The sequence below is a fragment of the Peromyscus leucopus genome, chromosome 8b (assembly GCF_004664715.2).
Source record: "Peromyscus leucopus breed LL Stock chromosome 8b, UCI_PerLeu_2.1, whole genome shotgun sequence".
NCBI classification, from domain to species: Eukaryota; Metazoa; Chordata; class Mammalia; order Rodentia; family Cricetidae; genus Peromyscus; species Peromyscus leucopus.
In genome coordinates, this window is record NC_051086.1 from 90,503,361 (window position 1) to 90,526,784 (window position 23,424).

Genomic DNA, 23,424 nt, shown 5'->3' on the forward strand with positions numbered 1-23,424 from the left:
TCTGTTTTGGGTGTGTTTCCTTTTATAGGTTTGGCTTGTCTTGTGTTTGCTTTTTCTAACTTCTGTTGTGGTGGTGCTATTGTTTTTGAGGTAGGGTCTCAATGTAGCCCAACCTGGCCTCAAATTCCATCTGTAGCCTTGAACTCCTGATTCCCTGCCCTCTGCTTCCAAGTGCTAGGATTAAAGGCACATGCCAACCATACCTGTACAGCCTTTTTCTAACATTTAAAAGTAATAACCGAGGGGGTTGGGAGAGGTGACTCCAGTTAAGAATTCATACTGCTCTTGTATAGGACCTGAGTTTGGTTCCCAGCACCCATGTTGGGTGGCTCACTAACCACTTACAACAGGTCCAGAAGATCCGGTACTTCTGGCCTCCACAGGCGCCTGCACTTAGAAGCACACACCCACATACAGATGTACACATAATTAAAAATAAAATAAAACAGTGGTGGCACACGCCTTTAATCCCAGCACTCGGGAGGCAGAGCCAGGCGGATCTCTGTGAGTTCGACAGCTACTGTAGTTGAGCAGCCCTACCAGGAAAGGTGCAAAGCTACAAAGAGAAACCCTGTCTCGAAAAACCAAAAGAAAAAAAAGTCTTTTTTAAAAACACCTAAAACTTAGCTGTTGGAGGTACCAACATGGAAAGCTGCCATGCTGTGTAAGACCAGCTGATGGTGTTCTGGCTAATGTAAGGCCTATAGAGACAGAGAAGAGCTCAGAGTGTGCTAGGAGTTGGGATGGGAGGAGAAGGGTGAGTAGGGGGAACACAGGGAACTTGGGCAATGAAAATTCTTTGTAGGACACTCGTGAAGGACACGTGCCTGTCATTGTACCCATACACGAGATAACTCCAGGGAATTGTGTCGAGTGGAAAAACAAACAGTGACAAGCATTGGTTGCATCTGCATAATATGTTGTTGTTGGTGGAGACAGGGTTTCTCAATGTAGCCCTGGCTGTCCTGGAACTAGCTCTGTAGACAGATCTCACAGAGATCCACCTGCCTCTGCCTCCAGAGTGCTGGGATTAAGGGTGTGTACGACCACCACCGCCCGGCTGCATCACATTTTTTTATTGAAAAACTATGGAAATCAAGGTTAGATTGGTGGTTGCCATGAGTTGGGCCTGGAAGAGGGAGGGTGAGGGAGGCGGGTGGACATCTTGGTAAAATCGACAGAGTGGGCTGTGATGGCATGAACCTGTAACCTCAACACCTGGGAGGTGGATCTGAAGTTCAAGGAGACACTGTTTCAAAAAAATTAATAAGTGATGAAATTAGTTCAGATCCTTGGGGCCATGGAGCTGTTCTTCATCTTAATTGTGGTGGTCTATAGGCAAATCTCATGTGATGAATCACACAGGAGTAAAAATATGAGTGGAGCTGGGAAGCTGGCTCAGCGGTTAAGAGCACTGGCTGTTCTTCCAAAAGTCCTGAGTTCAATTCCCAGCACCCACATGGTGGCTCACAGCCATCAATAATGGGATCGGATGTCCTCTTCTGGCCTGCAGGCACACATGCAGACAGAGCACTCATAGATAATTTTTTTTTTTTTAAAAAGAAGCAAATACATGAGCATGTGCTGCAAGTAGGTGCACATGGGCATGAGCACGTGAAAATCAGGGAGGATGTAAGACTGGTGTGTCCTGGTTGTGGCGCCTGTACCGGCACCTTTCGTGAGCTGTTACGATGGAGGGAAACCGGGCAGAGAAGACATGAAATCCCTCTGAATTATTTCAAGTCCTTTTCAACTTACAATGATCTCAAACTTACAAGAGTAATTAAAGAAACTCTCCAGGTGTGGCGGTATGCACCTGTCACTACAGCTTCGGGAAGCTGAAGCAAGGGGACCGTGGATTTGAAGGTAGCCTGGGTTACACACACAGCAAGGCCATCTCACAGACAAACTACACAACAAACCCATCACATCACACAAAAATGTTTACAGCAGTCTTATTGAGAACAAGAGGTCAGAAAGAGCCTTTAATCCCCACACTGGGGAGGCAGAGGCAGGTGGAGCTCTGAGTTTGAGGTCAGCCTGGTCTACAGAGTGAGTTCCAGGACATTCAGGGCTACACAGAGAAACCCTGTCTTGAAAAACAAAGACAGACAGATAGATGAAAGAAAGAAGACCCTAAACTGCAGTCAACAGGCACCCACTGAGACCTGAGGTTTGACCCCAAGACTATTTATTGCTTAACCTTGGGAGATGATAAGGTTTTTGTGTTGAGTAAATACACTCATCACTGACTTAACCTCAAGTGGAAAAAACAGAAGCCAGGCACCACAGCAGGTTCTTAGAGCCATCCTCGAAGGGCAGGGCTGTAGCATGAATCTTAAAGAGTCTTACTAATAAAAATCAAACCCGAGGCCAGTTATTGGGGTCCATGCTGGTTGATCAGAGAGACAGAAAAAGCCACAGCTCTCTCACCTTGCCAATTCCTTAGCTGGTCTTGTCTCCTTAGACTGGAGGCCTCTGAATCCTCATCCTGAATGGGTCTCAGCTGAATTGCTGCTCGAAAGCCTGAAGCTTAACCAGCCACATGCTTAACCAGCCAAAATGCCTCTAGTTTCTGGTTCTCACGCCTTATATATCTTTTGGCTTTCTACCACCACTCCCTGGGATTAAAGGCTGGCTTTCTGGGATTAAAGGCGTGTGTCACCATGTTTGGCTATTTCCAATGTGGCCTTGAACTCACAGAGATCCAGAGGGATTTCTATCTCTGGAATGCTAGGATTAAAGGTGTGAGTGCCACCATTTTCTAGCCTTTGTATTAGTGGCTGTCTGTTCTCTGACCCAGATAAATTTATTAGAGTACACAATATTTTGGAGAACATAATACCACCACATCTCCTCTCTTTTTGTCTAAAATTTAAAAAAGCTTATAACTAATACAAGAAAAACTATCTTCAATAAGTATATGCAATATACAGTCAAGATTACATTAACAATGTCTAGTCCATTAACATTTGACAGATCCAGACAAAAAACTCCATTATATATATTAACAATGTCCAGTCCAGTAACATCTGATAAACTCAGACCAAAAATTGTTCATTACTTATCTTATTTAAAACAAGTAGTTCCTTTTAAAAGTAGATTCCATAATCTCCCTTTTTATCTTATCATATCCATATCTTCTCTTTTTTCTTTTCATAATAGATTCAGTAGTCTACCTTTTGTTATTTTTATATCTTCCCCTTTTTCTTCAGTGTAGATTCAATGATCTAACCTATTTATCCTATTATTTCTTTATCTTTTTTCTCAGAGTAGATTCGATGATCTATCTCATATCTATATTCTCTTTTTATCTTTTTTCTCAGAGTAGATTCAATGATCTATCTCATATCTATATTCTCTTTTTCTTTTTGCTTTCTATCTAGGGGTGAAGATATCTTTAGGGAATCTTGAAAAGAAAATTTTTGGGTTAATCATCAAGTCCTGTATCATTTGTCCAGTCTCTGCATAATAGGAAAGTTCAGGGCTTGTTTCAAGTCCTTGTTCGAGTAGTCTGTCAGGCTGGATCATCTCAACTAGTCCTCTCGAAATTGTCCTGACCAGTTTTAGTCCAAAGTCGATTTTTCCATGGTGTTAATTGGCTTAATGGCTTTATCATAGTCCATGTGGAATCATCGTTGTAGGATCCTGTCATCTTTTTGAAGATTTCAAAGTCACTGTTAGGCATGGTCATGGTTTCCTGCAGACTTTTTTTTTTTTTTTTTTTTTTTTTTTTTGCCTCCTCTGTGGTTTGGAGCAATCATAGTCTGATAAATGTCTGTCTCTCGGAACCATGAACATTCTCCCCTAGAACAGAAAATCTTCACAACAATTTCTTCCCAACATTTGTCTTGCCAAACTTTTCCAAACTGACCTTTGCCGATGCTTTCTTGTAACATGATGGTCCTGGCAATTCTTCTCTGAACCAGCAGCAGTAAACCCTTCGTCCTGGTAGCAGCATCATCAAAGTCACCAACACGATGAGAAGGAGCTGGCAACGTGGAGCAGTAGCCACTGCTTCCATGGTCCCACCACTGTTTGTGGTTCAGTCCGGGCCAAAGCTTTTCCCAAGCCTCCTAGGCCGGCCTCAAACTCGGGATCTTCCTGCCTCTGTCTCCTTCAGCAAATCCAACCAGCGTGTGCCACCACAACCGGCTGAGTGTAGCTTGGGTCTGAGCTGGGGCTCACAAGGCCACAGGCAAACAGCTTTTTCATGAATTTGTAACACGAACGTTGGGCGCCAGATGTAGCATGAATCTTAAAAGTTCTTATTAATAAAATCAGACCCGAGCCGAGTTATTGGGGTCCATGCTGGTAGATCAGAGAGATAGAACAAGCCACAGCTATCTCACCTTGCCATTTCCTTAGCTGGTCTTGTCTCCTTAGACTGGAGGCCTCTGAATCCTCATCCTGAATGGGTCTCAGCTGAATTGCTGCTCGAAAGCCTGAAGCTTAACCAGCCACATGCTTAACCAGCCAAAATGCCTCTAGTTTCTGGTTCTCACGCCTTATATATCTTTTGGCTTTCTACCACCACTCCCTGGGATTAAAGGCTGGCTTTCTGGGATTAAAGGCGTGTGTCACCATGTTTGGCTATTTCCAATGTGGGCCTTGAACTCACAGAGATCCAGAGGGATTTCTATCTCTGGAATGCTAGGATTAAAGGTGTGAGTGCCACCATTTTCTAGCCTTTGTATCTAGTGGCTGTCTGTTCTCTGACCCCAGATAAATTTATTAGAGTACACAATATTTTGGAGAACATAATACCACCACACAGGGCTGCCCGTTGGCAGAGGATGATCCAGAGGGATGCCCTTAAGGAGCTCAGTTTCTCTGTATACACCCTTTTTCCTGTTAACACTGCTTCAATCCCGAGCCCGGCCACTCTCTGGTCACCGGGTTTCTCCTCTTAGGTCCGTCCAGCAGGTGGCGCAAGTGTTCCGAGGACAGGTTGCCGCTCTGTTTAAGGTGGCCGGTGGTTGTCTCCCGTCAGCAGGTGGTGCTGTGAGAATCACTCTGCATGCTCACAGAACCCCTGCCCAGGAACTGCCCCTCTCCCAAGTCTGGAGGAAGCAACAGGCTGGCTCTCTGGCCCAGACAGGGTTAACAGTCCACATTCCAGAGCAGGGAAAAAGGAGACTGGAGGTCACAGACAAAAGGAGGGGGCAGCTTCTAACAACACCACAGCTCTGGTGTGAGAGATAGATCACCCCCAACAATGGCCACAGCTGTTTTTGTCTGCCCCGAAGGAAACTGACTTAGGAAGCAGGTATCAGAGAGGGCCCTTCCTGAGGGGACTTCTGTCTGCCTTGTAAAGCTGTCAGGGGAGCTGCATTGATGTGTGGGTGATGGAGATGAAAAGGAGCACACAGGCGGCTGGCCACAGATGGACGGGCCACTTACAAGTCGAGGCAGGTGGCAGAGCCCTGCAGAAGCTGTGTAGGTGGGGGACACTGACGCATCGCACAGTTCACATACCAAGGTGGCGGCGAGGTGGACCGTAGCCTTCCTTCCAGCCTTCCTCTGGGGCTGGGGCATCCTCCAACAATCCATCTCAGTGAAGGCTTCCGCCGGCCCTCCTTTTTTTGCACCTCAGGTGTGAACCCTCCTGCTCACGCCCCTCCTTCTCCCGTGGCATGGCCCTTTCTGTCACAGCTGGCTGAGCCAGCCACTCCTTTGGATGTCTTTGTGCCTAGACCCACGGTTCTCAACCTGTGGGTCATGACCCCATGGGGGTTGTTGAATGACCCTTTCACAGGGTTCATCAACCCTAAGACCATGGGAAATATCAGTTGTTTACATTATGATTCATAACAGTGTCAAAATTGCAGTTATGAAGTAGCAATGAAAATAATTTTATGGTTGGGGATGACCACAACGTGAGGAACTGGTTTAAAGGGCCACAGCATTGGGAAGGTTGAGAACCAGTGGCCTAGATGGACCTGAGATGGCTTTCTGAAACTCATCTGTGACATGTGTCCCTTGGGTCTTTCCTCTAGGACTCGGAGCTGTTTATGAAAATATAATGAGAGACTAGAGAGATAACTTGGTGAGTAAGAGTTCATGTTGTGCAAGCATGAAGACCTGAGTTCGAATCCCTAGCACCCATGTGAAAAAGTGGCCATATGTGCTTATAACCCCAGGATTGCGGGGGTGGGGTAGGAGGGTAGAGGCAGGTAGATCATGGGATCTCGCTAGTCAGCTAGCCAGCCTAACCTACATGTCTCAGTAAGAGAGCCTGTCTCGGGGGATGACTTGGAGAGTGACAGAGGAGAACACACCTCCTCTGGTCTTTGCATGAACCCACACATGTATACTTACACACATATAACACACACACACACACACACACACACACACACACACGCACTCACACTCACGCATGTACACAGAAAATGTAATAAGCTGAGAAATGATGGGGGAAACCAGCACTAAAAGCACTGACCTTAGCTTTTGCTAAGAAATGGGAATCCATGTTGCCTGCTTCAGACCTGACCTTCCTACCTTTGGCACACCAGTCTATAAACCACATTGAGTTCCCTGGCTAAAAATCACCTGTGACAGATCCCAGGTCCCAAAGAGTAGACGAGACTTCCTCTTTGTGCTCCATCTCCAAGAGCCTTGGTGACCTGCTTACCTCAACCTGTCACCAGAACCCCACCTTCTCACCGGGGGCTCTGGACTCTCTACTACTCTCACCCCCCATTTTTGAAGAGAAAGCCAAGACGCTTTTTTGCTCAGAATCATTAGTGTTGAGCCATATGGACTTGAGGCCAATGGGGTTTCTTTAAAAGCATTCCTGTAACAGGGTTTGCATAGCAAATCTGAGACCCTAGGTTGGATTCCCCAGAATTTCCCCCCCCCAAATAAAAAGGCAACCTTCTGCTTCTGGGTGGGAGTGGGGTGTAAACAAACACCTTTAATTAAGACCATTAGCTGGTGGGGTGGCAAAGAAGCTTGGCTGGAGGAATTTGGTCAGCTGGACTCTGCCTTCTGTAGAACCCGGAGCCCCACATGTTTCCTTTGTTAAGCTGGCCCACAGTTTGTTTTGAGAATGCCTGAGGGGCCCAGGGAGCCAGACAATTAAAAGCCAAGCTCATTTTGATATCTGAAAACCACAGCCGTCTGAACGTGGGAGGCGCTGGGAGAGAGCTTAGTTCTGTCCCTGCCTCTCTGCCCCCCACCCCCCTTGGGTCACCTGGGAGTGCCAGCAGCAATTTGGAAGTTTGCTGAGCTCGAGAAGTCTTGGGGAGGGCTCACTCTGAGCACACCCCTTTCCCCCTGGAGAGGGGGGTGAGGAAACATGGGACCAGCCCTGTTCCAGCCCCTCCTTATTGGCTGGCATGAGGCAGAGGGGGCTTTAAAAAGGCCACTGCATCTAGGCTGGGGACTGGAGCCTGTGCTAGGGACTGCCTTCCGTCTGGCACCATGCAGCTCTCGTTAGCGCCCTGTCTTGTCTGTCTGCTTGTTCATGCAGCCTTCCCTGCTGCGGAGGGCCAGGGGTGGCAAGCCTTCAAGAATGATGCCACAGAAATCATCCCTGGGCTCAGAGAGTACCCTGAGCCTCCCCAGGAGCTGGAGAACAACCAGACCATGAACCGGGCCGAGAACGGAGGAAGACCTCCCCACCATCCCTATGACACCAAAGGTATGGGATGGAGAAGACAGGTTGTTAGCATGGGGGTCCTGGGAGGAACCCCGGGTAGGTCTAGAATCTGCTCTTTGGAGGCCTTGACGATTGGGTAGATACTTAGCCTCTGCCACACCAGGGGAGGGACAGGCTTGCCTGGAAGAATGCTAGCATGGTTATTAGAATCTGAGGACAGGCTTGGGTGGGGGCTGGCTGAGCATCCAAGGCAGCGGGGAGGCTGAGATCAGCCAAAGCTGACATTAACGTGGGCACGGGGCTTGTACGATGGTTCAAAGAATCTCCTTGAGAAGGAGGACCCTGGGGTCAGATCTAGCTGGACCAGTGGGGAGGTGACAAGGTAAGGCTGGTAGCAATGGCACCTGATGGATGCTGGATGGCTGTGGCTGTACTGTATCCCACGTGGCCGCTCCAGGAGGTAAAGCCCTAGCTTGAAGGTGGAGAAAGAAACCCAGGCTCCTGAGATAAAGGGAGTAAGAAGAGCTGAGACTGGAAGCTGCTTTGATCCAGCTGTGCGCAACCTAGACTGGTGTCTGAGTGGCAGCCTGAAGCCAGGAAGAACCCCTTCAGGTCTCCTTGTTGAGCCCAGGGGGATAACACCGGAGAGCAGGGTTTGGGGTACGGTTTTAGCCCCTGACCTGAGTGGCAGTTGAGTGGACCCATCCCCCGTCTGGGCACAGGTGGCACCGTCTGCCCTCTGCTTGCACCCTGGCCCCAGCTTCGCCTCATTCCTGGGGACAGAGCCTGTGGAGGCAGGCCTGCGCAGAGAAGTGCCTGGGGGGTCGGGAGCACAGCTGGCAGGAATGACTGGGGTGCGGCGGCAGCTGGAGGGACATGCTCCAGAGTGACGACCTTGCTGCCTGCTTGTCACCATCTGAGTGGCACAGGAGCTCACTTCCCAGGCTGCCGCCACACTCTGTGTCTCCTGTCTCCCAGCCAGTAAGGGATGTGGGGGAAAGGGCCACCCCAAAGGAGCATGCAAGGCAGTCACGTTTTGCAGAGGAAGTGCCTGACCTACGGGCACTATTCTTGGAAAGCCCCAAAACTTCTCCTTCCCTGGGCAAACAGACCGCCTCCACCTCTGCAGGGGTGAGGAAGTCAAATCAGCCCAGAAACCAAAAATCCAGCCACAGGAGGGTGACAAGGCACACACACACACACACACACACACACACACACCCCTCCTGCTGCGCCTGCTCTCTGGGGTGGAGGTGGATCCTGGCCTCTGCCCCTCTCTGGTTTTGGTCCTGGAACTTTTTTTTTTTTTTTTAAATCCTTGTGTCATATTAGCCCTGACCCTGTGAAACTTTGCGGGGCGGACAGAACTCGCAAATGAATTAGCTAGCTTAAAAGCTCCCATCCACCTAAGCTAAGCAGGAGACATAGCCTGGATGTGTGCATGAGATACATGAGGCCGGCAACATCAGACCCAACTTCCCTCACCAGAGCGCAGGCTCGGATTACCGCGAGCCACTGAACAAGAAAGCCTGGCATGCAGCAGGTGTTAAACAAATGCTTATGGGAGCAGAAGCTGTAGGGTTGGGGGTTCTGACCCCCTCTGCTACGGAAGTAGCTAGCAAAGAGTGAGCAGCCCTCTACCCCCCACCCACCCCAGCCTGGGATCTTCTGACAAATCATTTTCACCCTTGCAGGAGCCAGAAGGTGCTGGAGTCCTGGGCAGGGGTGTCAGGCAGCCCAGCCCTGCCTTTGGGGCAAGTTCTTTTCTCAGCCTGGACCTGTGATAATGAGGGGGTTGGAAACGCTGCCTTTGGTGCCTTTCAAGTCTAATGAATTCTTATCCCCGCCACCTGCCCTTCTACCCGCTCCTCCACAGCAGCTGTCCTGATTTATTACCTTCAATTAACCTCCACTCGGTTCTCCATCTCCTGGGACCCCTCCCCTGCCCCGGTGGCTGGTACAGGAGTTTGGAAGGGACCAGAGCCAGCCAGGTGTGGCTAGTGGCTGCTAGGCAGGGCTGGGGATAAGGAGCTAAATTAGAAGAGAGCTTGGTTAGTATGCACGATCCCTGGGCCGGATCCCTAGTACCTCGTAAGCCAGACAGAGTGAGTGACCCACGCCGGTAAACCACCACCGGGGAGGTGAAGATGGGAGAGCAAAAATTCAAGATCATCCTCAACTACACAGCTGGTTTTGAGGCCAGCCCCGGCTACATAAGACCCAGTCCCCAAACAAGAACAAACTGCCAGCTCTGACTCGGTGCCACATAGTGCCGGGTATAATGCGCACGTAGTGGATGAGGTCATTGAATCTTGGGGCCACTTATTTTACAGATGTGGGGAAGAGAGACGTCAAGTTACTTGCCCACAGATCGCAAAGAAAGTACATGATAGAGCGTTGGTGTTTGATCTCTGAGTTCTAAGGACAGAGAGCAGCCAGGGAGAGATCTTTCCCCGCTCCCCCGCAAGCTCCAGAAGTACCTGGTGCTTCCTTTCTATAATCCATGCATTGGTGCCAAAGCGCCAGAAGAGCGGCAGGTTTGGAAAAAGCGGGGAGGAATGGCGGGAGCAGGACAGCCTGGGTTAGGGCGCCACCCTCACACTTCCCTCTCTCCGCAGACGTGTCGGAATACAGCTGCCGTGAGCTGCACTACACCCGCTTCGTGACCGACGGGCCGTGTCGCAGCGCCAAGCCGGTCACCGAGCTGGTGTGCTCCGGCCAGTGTGGCCCCGCGCGCCTGCTGCCCAACGCCATCGGCCGCGCGAAGTGGTGGCGCCCGAACGGACCCGACTTCCGCTGCATCCCGGACCGCTACCGCGCTCAGCGGGTGCAGCTGCTGTGTCCCGGGGGCGCGGCGCCGCGCGCGCGCAAGGTGCGTCTGGTGGCCTCCTGCAAATGCAAGCGCCTCACACGCTTCCACAACCAGTCGGAGCTCAAGGACTTCGGGCCCGAGACCGCGCGACCGCACAAGGGTCGCAAGCCACGGCCCCGCGCCCGGGGCGCCAAAGCCAACCAGGCGGAGCTGGAGAACGCCTACTAGAGCGCTCCCGCGCCCACGCAGCCCCCGAGCGATCCGACTCGTTTTCATTGTAAAGCCTGCAGCCCAAGCCAGGGGCACCAAACCTTCCAGGCCATGCGCGGAGTCCCCAACCCGTAGAGTCCCCTCGCCCTCCTGCCTGCTGCGGGGGTTCCCGCAGGCCAGGAGAGGGAGCTGAGTCATAGACACTGAGCCACTCTGCCCAACCCTGGGGGAGGGGCTGGGGGGGGAGAGGTGGAGGACCCTCTACGGGACAAGGTAGCATTTTCACCATAAAGGGAGGGGAGTGTGAAAGAACCCGGTTACGGAAGTACAGTAAGATTCCCCCACCCCCACCCCGCTGTGTGCAAGAACACGGGACTAGATAGGGGTTTTGGCCCTGGCTTGGCCACTGAGTGTGAGGTTGAGCTACATGGTTCTCTTTTTGGTACCTCAGTGTCTCCTTTGTAAAATATGGGTCAGGGTGAGAGTAAGACTCTCCAAGGACTCTGCTGAGATTCCAAGGACATGGGCAGATGGACGGGACAGGGAGCGAGCAAGGGAGAGAGAGAGGGAAAGAGATTTCTGGTTGGTAACTTCCTAGAAGGGGCTGTTGATTCCCGGCCTGGCCTCCCCAGATGTTTGGCTACCCCCACTCCTTCATCTCAAATTTGCCTTCAACTGGGATTGGGGTCCCAGAGATGGTGGAAGGGACAGAAATCGCAACCCTGTTCCCCAAAGCTCGGTTTCCTGACCCTACTGCCTTGACACATTTTAAAGGGGTTTTCTACACACAGATGAAGGTCCTTGGGGGGAACCCGGGCTTGCCAGCCACTTCCAACCAAAGATGTCTCTTCCAGGACAGCTCCTCCCGCCTGCCACCCACGGACACATTTCTGTCTAGGAAAACAGCTTCTTCGTGCTCTCCTTCGTGATGGCATATCTTACATGAAAAATAGTGTGTGGGTTGGGGGGGAGGGGAACAAGTGCTGTACATATGCTGAGAAGCCGTGAGGCGCCACAGCCGCCACCCACAAATCTTTTTGTAAATCATTTCCAGACACCTCTTACTTTCTGTGTAGGTTTTAATTGTTAAAAAGGGAGGGGGGGGGAGAAAAGAATGTTTGTAACCACGTTGGAGGAGGGAAGCCCCTGGGGCTAGCCTGGTGGGTTTGGCAAACTCTCCATGTGGGACTCATCCACAAGAATGGAAGTCGTGGTTTTTAAAGAGTTCAGTGACATATTTATTTTCTCATTTAAGTTATTTATGTCAACGTTTTCCTTGTAGAGAATGACAGTGTTAATAGCGCTTTGTGAAACACAAGTGTGTTTTTTTGGCGACCGGAGGCATTGTTAATAAAGACAATGAATTATGACCAGGAGGATGTGGTCTCTCTCTCTCTCTCTCTCTCTCTCTCTCTCTCTCTCTCTCTCTCTCTCTCTCTCTCCCTCTCTCTCTCTCTCTCTCTCTCTCTCTCTGGTCAACCACACACAATGTCATCTCACACCCTTCCCTTGGTCACAAGACCCAAACCTTGAAGACACCTGTGACGACTCTCTGGTAGCCCTTGTGGCAATTATGTGCTAGCTTTGAAAAGTCATGTTCATTTCCTCCTTTCCAAACCTAGCCCTCATTCCCCTGCTGGGCCAGCCTCCTCTTAGCAGACTGCCCTCCAAACTGTCTCCCCAAAGTGCCGGCTTCACCGAATCATTCCCCTTGCCCCAGATCATTCTTGCATCAAGACTTTGTTCACCTTAATCCTCATCTCCCACTCTCCCAAGCCCTCTTTCCAACTCCACAGGGCGCTGTTGATTCCTGCTGATCACTGCTGATTCCTGCTGATCACTGCTGATCCCTGCTGATCACTGCTGATCACTGCTGATCACTGCTGATCACTGCTGATCCCTGCCTCTTTAGTTTGCCGGCTACCTTTGTCACCACCCCCTGAGTTCCTCCCTTTCTTTAGGGTTCATGGAACCTTTCACTTGCTCCCGAAGCGTCCAGAAATGTCCCAGTGTCGGATGCACCCTCTCTCTCGTGATGCCCACACCATAAGACATACCAATTCCAGCTCTCCCATTGTGCACTCATTTCTAGTCTGGCCAAGCCCTGCTTGATGCTGGGACAGATGCAAATCCCAGTACAACTGAGGACCAGTGCGCGGGGAACTGGACCGAGCTTTTTCTAAATGTGATTTTTACACCTCCCCAGTTAAAGTGTGAGCTCTTCCAAGGCCGAGGGATGCCTGGCTCTTCTCTCAACATCGGGGTCTCCTGGAAATGCCTGCTAGTGTTGCATGCTGGGACTCAGCAGCTACTTTTTGGTTGCAATAAGAAGAAAGGGGACTGGTGGGACCATAAGCCTGGCACCTGGGAGATGGGGAGGGGGGGGTGAAACAAGAGAATTGGAAGTTCAAGGTCAACCAGGGCTAGATGAGGCCCTGTCTCCATCTCCCCTGCTACCCACAACCTGATTTTTCTAAAAAAGGATTTGAAACGGCAACCCTTTAAATCAAGTCAAGTGCATCTTTGTCTCAGGGGAATACTATCCCTAAAGTTGGTGTCCATCCCTGATTTGTGTGCGCACATCCTGGGAATTGAACCCGGGACTTTGTACATGCCAGGCAAACTCTCTACCACTGATTTCTATCTCCGGCCCCTACTGGTTTTTTTGTTTTAACTCCCAATAAATCCCCCAAAATGAATTATCACCAAGTCTTTGATAAGTATCACTGAGTGTCACCAGACTCCCTGTGGTTCCAGACCCCCTGAAGAATCTTTCAGAGAATCCTGGCATCCTGATGAATATCCCAGAGCAAGGAGGCAATGGAGACCTTGGCCAGACCCACCCCCAAGATGGTGTGGTACAGGGAGTGAGAACAGGGACTCAGGAGGCAGGCTTGTGCTTGAGTCTGAGTAGATTGGGGTGCCCAGGATTAAAATGCTTTCCCCACAACCAGCTGGAGCTCAGTCCCTGGTACTGGCACGCACTCAGCTACTCAGAGTCCAGTGGGCACACCGGGAAGAATCAGCCTGGACTACTGTGATTCAGAGCCAGGCGGGAACGATTAGCTTTATGGTGACCCCAGGGGACAGTGGTTAGGGAAGGGACAGAGAAGAGGGAGCTGCTAGAGATATGTCTGAAGGAGAAGGGGTCCTAGACCCTCTGAGCAAAGACCCCACTCACACAAAGGCACTGAGGCACTCCTGTGGGTGCATGGGAGCTCATCCACCATCCTTCAGAATGCCCTTGTGTTCCCAGCACATGCCAGGGGTGTGGGAGACCAGAGAGTCCAAGTAATGCCCAAACCTGAGCACACCTAGAATTTGCTTTCTGGGACTGGAGATGTAGGAGAGACCATCTTGGGCTACGATCCCATTACCACTGGGAGAGAGAGAGAAGAGAGAGAGAGAGAGAGAGAACCAAAACAACCCAAGGGCTAAATTGTAGGTCAGGTTAGAGTTTATTTATGGCAAGTTATATTCTACCTCCATGGGGTCTATGAGGCTGGCGCCAATCAGAAAGAACAAACAACAGGCTGAGCTGGGAGGGGTGACATTTTATTGTGGGGAGCACGTGTGCTTGGGGTGCAGCCAGACACGTGGCTGTATTAATAGTCTGAGAGTCCAACAGACCGAGGGACAGAAGGAGTCACACACACCACTCATTTCTCACTCCAAGAGGCTCTACTTACACCCTAAGAACAAACCATGCCTCATCACAAAGGAGATAAGAAACTCAAAGGAACCACAAGATCCCCAAGTTCCCCACTTTCCTTGAAGCAGGCAGGACTTGGTTGCAGGGAAGATGGAGAGCCTGGGGAGTCCACCTGTGTGTGCACCAGGCCCAGAGCCACAGACCCTGAAAGCTGGTGCTGGAAGCCACTCAGGCCCCCTTCCACAGGTTCCCTGACATCCTGTCTCCTGATCACTGAAGATGATAGCACTGGAGCCTGCCCCGTTCTTGGAATGCACCCTGGTTTCCCTATCTGGGGGCACATGAGCTCTTAGGTCTTGGGAAGATTCCACAGGCACTGGAGATGTTCCTGTTTTGTTTTTAATTGTGTGTATGAGTGTTGTTGCTCGAATGCATATCTGTGTACCATTTACATGGTTGGCACCCAAGGAGTTCAGAAGAGAGTATCAGACTCCTCAGAACTGGAGTTGCAGACAGTTGTGAGCCACCCTGTGGGTGCTGGGGATCGAACTGGAAGAGCAGCAGGCCTGTGCTCCTAACCACTGAGCCATCTCTCTAACCCACCGCTCAGGGTCTGTCTGTGACTAAAGAGGCAGAGAGGAGTTCCTTTTAGTCAGTACAGCCACGATGTGCCTGGTGGCAGGGCACCAGGGCAAGGCAGGGTGGTTCCCCGTGACTGCTGGTGGCACAGTATAATTATTAACAGCTCCAGTTTTCACTCTTTAAAAAGTCGCAGTTTGGGGTAGTAGATATGTGTTCCCTGCTTTGAAGGGGCTGAGGTCCAGGTGTCCATTTCCAGATGCTTGCTCCTCTTTCTAGGGTAGAGGGAGCTCCCTCCCTGCAGGTAAACATGTCCATCCTTCAGCGTAAGACAAGTGTCTCCCCTCAGCAGTCAGACCAGTCCAAAGCCCTTCATCTATCTTTCACAAAGAACACTGCTTTTTGCCCGATGTGGCGGAGCACGCCTTTAATCCCAGCACTCGGGAGGGGAGGCAGAGGCAGGCGGATCTCTGTGAGTTCAAGGCCAGCCTGGTTACATAAGTAAGTCCCAGGACAGCCAAGGCTCTGTAGAGAGACTCTGGCTCAAAACAACAAAGAAATGAAATAAATCGCCCTTTCCTTGGAGCGTTTGTCTCAGCAGGTGATTCATCACATTTTCATTTTTATCTCTCGGCCATTCACTCTAGACTATAATACCCGCGAGAGCAGGGACTCTCTCTGCTCTTGCTCATTTGGACACCCCCAGAACCAGGTATATGGGAGACACCTAATGTGCTGTGGTTGCACATTTGCTGCTGCGGACTGGTCAGATGGAAGGGCTGGGTGTGTGCGCGATGATGGAAGGAGCCAGGAATGTGTGACTTAGGGCAGAAGAGGATGTCCGCACAGAGCAGCACTCTTTGTGTACAGGTGTGCATGCAGGTATGTGCACATGCATGCAGAAGCCAAAGGACAACCTTAGCACAGTGTTTTCTTGGCTGTTGCCACCACGCCCCCCCTCCCCTTGAGATGGAGACCTCTCATTGGCCTGGAGATTGCCACATGGACCAGGCTGGCCGGCCACGGAGTCCCAGGGATCTTCAAATCTCTGCCTTTCTAGTGCTAGGGTTGCAACAGTACATGACCATGAATGATTTTGTTTCGTTTTTAATGTGGGTTCTGGGGTTTGAACCCAGGTCCTAGTGCTTGTAAGGCAAGCACTTACTGACTGCTTTATCTCCCCAGCCCCTGGGACTCTACTTTAATCAGGTCTCTGAGGACAAGTCCTAGCCCCTACACTCATCAATTCCTGGACCTGCTGAGAGTCAAGAGGGAAGTGAGAGCAAGCTGTGATGCTGTGAGGGATGGAAGATCCCCATCCGCCAGGAAGAGTACAAGAAGTGAAAACTTGGTCTTCAAGGCTTGGGATACGGTGAAACAGAGAGGCCCAGGAAGGAACTAAGGCAGATGAACACAGGCAGGATGGGTGGGGCGCTGCATGCATGGGAACCTGGCATCCAACAGTTACCTGCATGGGGTTTGGCATGCATCAGGCTCTTTACCAGGTTCGTTGCACAAGGAAACAGAAGTCAGGAAGAGGAGCAGGTGGGAGTGGAGTCAGATACTGTCAGTCATGCCTGGAAGGGGGGAAGCAATGAATGAATCCCCACAATTAGGACATTGGCTCCCTGGGGAAAGGCAAGAAGCTGGGCTGTGAGTACTAAAGGAATCTTGAATGACATCACATTCCCCGCGTGTCTGGCAACAGGGCTGCTCTGGAGGCCGAGACTTGACCTGTGTGCTCACGTGATTCCCCATTTCCCGACAGTCATCTGGGGAGCCTGAGCTTGGTTCTTGTCCAAGTAGGCGGAGCTGGCAGTGGACAGCTGCAGCTATAGATGCCCATAAGAAGGGTCTGAAAAGGAGGAGGAAGGTGCAGGACCCAGACCACCAACCTCCGCTGCCTGACGAAGCCGTAGGGCTGGTCTCTCCTACAGGGGAGGAGTCAGAGAAAGAAGAGTGAGGCAGAGACCAAAGGACAGACAGAAACGAGTGCGTCCTGCAACCGCTAACTGAGTGCCAGCTGCATGCCAGACAGCAGCAACACCAAGACTCTGTTGGTCATGGCACCTCATGCGACTCCCGCCCCAGTACTGGCAGAGGTGGGGTGTGAACAAGGCATGGTTTGGATCCCGACACACTCCTCTTCCAGTTCTGTTCCAGGTGTGATAAAGCACCCCGACAAGGGCTCCTTTAGGAGAGAGAGAATGTATAAGGATTACAATTCCAGTTCATAGTTCTATAGGACCATCAAGGCAGCGAGAACTCGAAGGAGCTGGTTATGTCCGCAGTCAAGAAGAAAGAACGGATGCGTACCTAATACTTAGCTCACTTGCTCTTTTATACAATCCAGGACCCAGCCCAGGCGAATGGTACTGTTTCCTTCTAGGTTGAGTCTTCACATTCAAGACATTTTCCCACAGACATGCCCACAAACCAACCTGATCTAAACAATTCACCGTGGAGACTCCCTTCCCAGGTGATTCTACACTGTGTCAAGTTGATGAGGAATAGTGACCGTCACAGCCTCTCAGGGTTCAGGCGAGAGACTGAATTCTCATTGTAAGTACTGAGAAGATGAAAACTTCATCCAGCAATAGCATTTTGAGCAGCACCTTTGGGGAAGGGACTGGGACTAGAGACGGTCTTCTGCAGAGCTCCATGGTTGAATCCTGAAGGCTACCTAAGGAGAGAGAGGGCCCGGAAGAGACACATACACCTTTTGCTGCCTCATGTCACATGATCTGCTCCTTGGGAATGCGCTAGCAAGAAGGCTATCACCAGATCACTCACCACTTTGCACCTCCAGAACTCAGAGACAAAATAAACTTGGTTGTTACTGTCGTTGAGACACAGCCAGTCTGCATTGTGTTACTGTCGATGGAAAACAGCCGTGCCCAGATGGATAGCACATACATTGCACAATGTCTGGAAATGAAAAGTTGTACAGAGAAAAATAAAATTAGCTAGTGACAGATAGAGAGCCCTGAAAGTGGCCAGGCTTGGGCCTCCCTGAGGAGGTGGCATGTAAGGCCTAAACATACACATGAGGGCCTGGGGTGCGTGTGCCAGGGGGACCTGTCAATGAAAAGCACCGCAGGAATGTCCAGTCTGGAAAAAGGACACCATGGATTCCTTTGGGTGTCCATACTCATGTCTCCATACCAATGCTCCTACATAACCCCACTCCCCCAAAAATCTGGAAGTCAGTACAGTTAGAGCGTGTGTGTGTGTGTGTGTGTGTGTGTGTGTGTGTGTGTGTGCCTGTGTGCAGTAATTAAAGTTGTGTGTGTTTGTGTTGTTACATGCTCCCCTTGCCCTATGAACTGACCCCAGAGAGGCACAAGGAGCACACCATTGGTTATACTGCTGCTGCACACATTCTTCTTAGGTCTTTTGTCTGGCTTCTCTGACGAAGGCTGTTAGCATTGGGCAGACTATTGTCACAGGGACATGCCCTCCCTTGAATTCCTTCTAGAGTGCACATCTCTTCAGAAAGTCACCTGTGGCCGCAGGACAGCCTTCCGTTTCCCTCTGCCACGTGACTCCAAACTCTAGGCTGGGATGGCAGCAAAGCCCTGCGGGTCAAGTGTGCCACCTTGGCCGTTCTTTCCCTCTGTGGCTCCAACCTGTTCATAAAAATTGATGTAAGCTGGGTGTGGATGCTCTCAGGAGGCAGAAACAAGAGGACCTCTGTGGGTTCAAAGACACCCTGAAACAGGGAGTTTGAGGATATTGAGGGCTATGCAGTGAAATCCTTTCTCAAAAAAAAGGCGGGGGGGTCGGGGGAAGATGAATTCAGTGGTCAGAAGGAGATCCGTGCATTAAGGCGTCTAGAGCCTAGCATGGTGGTACATACCTTTAATCCCTGTGTGCATGGTCCAGCTGCATCTAGATGAGCCAGGGGGAGGGAGAGGGGCTGACTGAGTCTCCCCCAAAGCCCCCTTTTCTGCTGGCATTGTTTTTCTCTGGAGGAGGGAAATAGGGGGGTATGATCAAAATACATCATATACCTGTATGAAATTATCGAAGAATAAGTAAAAAATAATGTGAAAAGAAAAAAAGCTGGGCTGGAGAGATGGCTCAGTGGTTAGGAATTCTAGCTGTCCTTGTAGCGAACCTTGATTTGCTTCCCAGCACCTACCTGACAGCTCACAACTGTAACTCTGCTTCCAGGGATCCACCTGACAGCTCACAACTGTAACTCTGCTTCTAGGGGATCCACCTGACAGCTCACAACTGTAACTCTGCTTCCAGGGGATCCAACACCCTCTTCTGGCCTCCATGGACAAAACCCAGGTTCTCTGCAAGAGCACCAAGTGCTCTTAACTGTTGAGCTATTATCTCTCCAGCCTCAAGGTGGGTCATTTAGAACTTCTGGACAGTGTTCCATTTTGTAAAGACACCACTATCCGTTCATCTATTTTCCACTAGTGGGTATTTTGATTCTTTCTAATGTTCTCTCCAGCACAATCTATTAGAAAGACATCTGCATTTGTCTCCTCATAGAATGGAGAGCGGAGGGCTCCGTGGGTAAAGACACTTGCCACCATGGCCACCTAAGTTTGATCCCTGCATCCACATGGTGTAGAGAGGGAAGAGATTGCCGCAAGGTGTCCTCTGACTTCCACACTTGGTTATGGCGTGTGTGCACCTCCCCCAATAAATAAAGAAAGACAGTTTTTAAAATTATATAAGGCAGGGTTTCTTCAGGACCCCAGGAATGTTTTCTATGGTTTTGATGTCCCTGCTAGAACTTATACTGAGGTCCAATCTCCATTGTGACATCCAGAAAGTTGGGACTTTTAAGGGACCATTGTATCCTGAGAACAGAGTCTTCATGAACGGATTAGTGGTCTGTTGAGAAAGTGGCTTTGTTATGGTGTATGCTTGGCAGGTAATGACCTTCACCACGTGTAACCCAGCATGAAGCTCCTCCAGAGACCTCACAAATACTGCCACCTTATTCTTAGACTTCTGGAGTTGTGAGCAAAACCACACTTCTCTATAAATTAATTAGCTTCGGGTATTTTTATTATAAGAATAGACCGAGACAGTTCTAATACAAAAACCACCTCCCTTCTTTGTTCAAAGTCCACTACAGCTTCCTGTTATCTAAAAGATTAACTCTGAACCTAGAGTTTAGGTAGCCAGTACCTATGTCAAAACAAGGCACGGGAAACAGCTCTGTAACTGTAGCGCTGGGAGTCAGGGGTGGAGACAGGTGGAGTTTGCAGGCCATCCATCCAGTCAGCGAATTTCAGGTTCCACGAGAAATTCTGTCTAAAAAAAAAGATGTTGAATAACTGAGGAAGACATCTGATATTGACTTCTGGTCAACACACACACACACACACACACACACACACACACACACACACACGGAGGTGAACTCTGGAGGGGGGGCCCCATCTCTGCACATTTGTGTACACAGGACTTTTGCCCTGAGTTTATCTAGAGTCGGAGTCTGCAAGCGCTTGCTGAATGAATACAGGTGTGGCTGGCGGGATCTGCAAAGTGATCCTCCTTCCCAGGTTGGCAGCATGAACTCTGGTCAGCCTCTCTGAAGAGTTTCTCTCATTCAAGCTCCTTTGCAACATCATCATGGGTGGTGTGTGTGAGGGGGAGAGCAGGGCCCGCCCCCAGACATACCAAGCCTGTGGTTGTTTACCCAGGACATTATCAAGGGCCCAGATGACAGATAACTCTATCGCTTGGCCAACAGTTGGGTACTGCGGTGGTAGGCTATTTCTGTGTCTGTAGAAAACAGTCCAACTTGGACAAAAGAAATAAATGATATCATTTTTCATTCAGGCAACCAGATTCCGTGGTACAAAAGGCTCCCTGGGGAACGAGGCTGGGACAGCATGGCTCCTGAGAGGCTATTTCCATCTGTCAGCTTCTCTAATCTCTTGCTTTGCTTCCTCTGTCTGTTTCCTTCCTCTCGCAGGGGCCCAGTGGAGCCAGGACTTACCGGGGAGGAGCGGAGGGGAGGGGGGAACCTCGTTCTCTATGGGTTGGAGGCGGGGTGGGGGAAGCTGTTGGCCCAGTGACTTTTTTCCCCTTACTTTTTCTTAAAAACCAGTCTCCATTTAAGATAATGAGTCTCCTCATTCACTCACGTTCACTATTCATAGGGACTTATCCACCCCCACCCTGTCAATCCGGCTAAGTAAGAACAAGTGAAATCTAAAAGGAAACAGTTTTCTAAAAATGTGGCTGGATAGTTTGCAGGTGCTCAACCAGGGATGATCGTCTAGGTTTCCCACTCCCTGCCAGCCCAGATGCTTTTCTTCGGAAAGGAGACGCAGAGATGGACCGAGGCCGCCAGCCTTTAATGATGATGTCAGGGTGACTCTTTAAAATGTCATCCATACCTGGGGTAGCAAGGGCTCTCCAGGAGGCTTTGATCTTCCCATCATGAAAAGATCCCACTTCCGGTCCAGTTAGCTTCCACTCCGTCTTCCGTTCACTGGCTGTGCCCTCCAGTCCTCATCCATCCGGTTCCTACCCTGCCCGCTGAGTTCCTAGAAAGCAGCACCATAGTCTTGGCAGGCGGACCATCGGTCACCCTGTTACCACAGCCACCAAGGTGTCCTTTAAGGATGAGCTCACAGAGTGGAGAGCCATGGCTGGCTCCGTTGAGAAGATGCTGGCTGAAAAAGTGTGAGACTCTGAGTCCAGTTCCCAGCATCCACGTAAAAGCTGGATGTAATTCCAGCACCAGTGAGGCGGGGACCAGAGGATCCTGGAGCTCCTGGCCAGACAGCCCAGCCTTATCAGTAAGCTCGAGGTCCCAGTGAGAGACGCTGTCTCAAGAAACAAGATGGTTGGCTCCTGAGGAACAGCAGAGGTTGACCTCTGGCCTCCATACACATGCACACACACATGTACATGCCTAGGTGCACGTGTCCACACACAGGCAAACATGCACACTGGTACACCCTCCACCAAATGCATACACAGAGACTAAATGAATACACACACCAACCCTCTCCTTAGTCTCCTCGATGTGCTCCATTCCACCCCTGCTCTCACCTCACGCGCGGCTGGAAGAAGGCTTTGAATTCTTTCTCCTTTGTGCTCTACACACCCTTTCCGTGGAAGGCTTTTCATCGAAGCTCCACCATGCGTAGAACCCCTCGAGGTTTCCGCCAGCCCCTTCCTGCTGTCTAGGGAGATAAAGGCACACACTGTGAAGTCACTGTGGGACCATTTTACACCCCCCTCCCATCCATCCCTGCTTCTGCTCATCTGACCAGCTGAGCACTTCCAACTTCTCTGGGGCTCTAGCCAGGACCCTGAGTTCCCCATGACTCCTCTGTGCAGCCTGGCTCTGCACACACCCAGCCCCCGTGTCTGGATTCTGTACAAGCATGTCTGTCTCTTGGGAACCTCCTCCTTTCTCTTCAGTTTCCCTGCGAGTCTGCCGGTTCTCCCTTATCCTAGCCTCTAACGTCTTGGACAAGGGATACTAGGACCTTCCTTCCCAGGATCTGACTAGCAGCTTTGGAGTTGAATGCAGAAAGCTGCATTTTTAATCACACACCAGCTGGGTTCTGAGGCAGCCTACCACATCAACTGGTCCTGACTGCGCTGAATCTGGGTGGTGGTAGTGGCGGCGTTGTGTGTGTGTGTGTGTGTGTGTTTTCTGTTTTACAACATTTGTCTAATTCTTGTAAAAGGAAAACTCTACTTGTACAAAGAAAAACTCTGGCTCATCTAGGCAGAAACATGACCGACTTTTACACCATATTGGCCACAGTTGCCGTCAAAATAGTTCTATTTATACGTTTCTATAAGTGGTATTCTGCTTTTATTGGAGACTCTAAAGCCCAGATTGTGGAATTTAAAAATTCCCACAGTCCATAAAAGGTAAAAGAGTGGAGCCAGGCAGAAGGTCTCGGCACACGTGTGGAGTTTGAGTCCTGAGTCCTGCCAAGGGTTTGGACAGAAGCAACCCGAGAGGGCCCAAGAAAAGCACCTTGCCTGCTAGGGAGTGCTAGAAGCCCTGAAGAGGTCCAGGAGATTGCTAAGTGGAGGAAGGTGGGCTCAGATCCATGGAGGGGCTCAAAGTGTGGGTGCAGGAGTCCTTCGCTGAGGGCCTCCATGTGGGCTCCCAAGGAGCTGCAGTAGGGAGCACAATAGGGGCCCCGTTGTCTAGGGAGGTGGGGGTGAATGGGGTGGGACAGGCAGCCCCAAGGCTGCTTTTCAATGATGGCCGATGAACGGAGACAGGGGCCACATCACGCTGCTCCCACAGTGCTCCACAGTGCTCCCACAGTGCTCCCCAGTGCTCCCACAGTGCTCCCCAGTGCTCCCACAGTGCTCCCCAGTGCTCCCACAGTGCTCCACAGTGCTCCCACAGTGCTCCCACAGTGCTCCCCAGTGCTCCCACAGTGCTCCACAGTGCTCCCACAGTGCTCCCCAGTGCTCCCACAGTGCTCCCCAGTGCTCCACAGTGCTCCCCAGTGCTCCCACAGTGCTCCACAGTGCTCCCACAGTGCTCCCACAGTGCTCCCACAGTGCTCCACAGTGCTCCCACTCCACAGTGCTCCACAGTGC

At 50.7% G+C, this 23,424-nt stretch overlaps 1 protein-coding gene and 2 long non-coding RNA genes across 3 annotated transcripts; 1 reads left to right on the plus strand and 2 right to left on the minus strand.

Annotated features, from left to right (window-relative positions):
* Positions 1 to 7,203: 7,203 nt before the first annotated feature.
* Sost (sclerostin) lies at positions 7,204 to 11,998 on the plus strand. Its single transcript, XM_028882528.2, has 2 exons — positions 7,204 to 7,648; positions 10,225 to 11,998. Exons 1-2 carry the CDS (start codon positions 7,429 to 7,431, stop codon positions 10,644 to 10,646), a joined length of 642 nt encoding a protein of 213 aa, XP_028738361.1. The 5' UTR covers positions 7,204 to 7,428; the 3' UTR covers positions 10,647 to 11,998.
* Positions 11,999 to 14,067: 2,069 nt separating this feature from the next.
* Positions 14,068 to 18,823, minus strand: LOC119087010. The gene is made up of 4 exons (XR_005090427.1): positions 18,719 to 18,823; positions 18,363 to 18,488; positions 16,328 to 17,787; positions 14,068 to 15,157 (listed from the first exon to the last, which is right to left on the minus strand). It is a non-coding gene; the product is annotated as an uncharacterized LOC119087010 (long non-coding RNA).
* A 1,193-nt stretch (positions 18,824 to 20,016) lies between these two features.
* On the minus strand, positions 20,017 to 22,025 carry LOC114702183. The gene is made up of 3 exons (XR_003735938.2): positions 21,898 to 22,025; positions 21,237 to 21,386; positions 20,017 to 20,142 (listed from the first exon to the last, which is right to left on the minus strand). It is a non-coding gene; the product is annotated as an uncharacterized LOC114702183 (long non-coding RNA).
* Between the last annotated feature and the right edge of the window lie 1,399 nt (positions 22,026 to 23,424).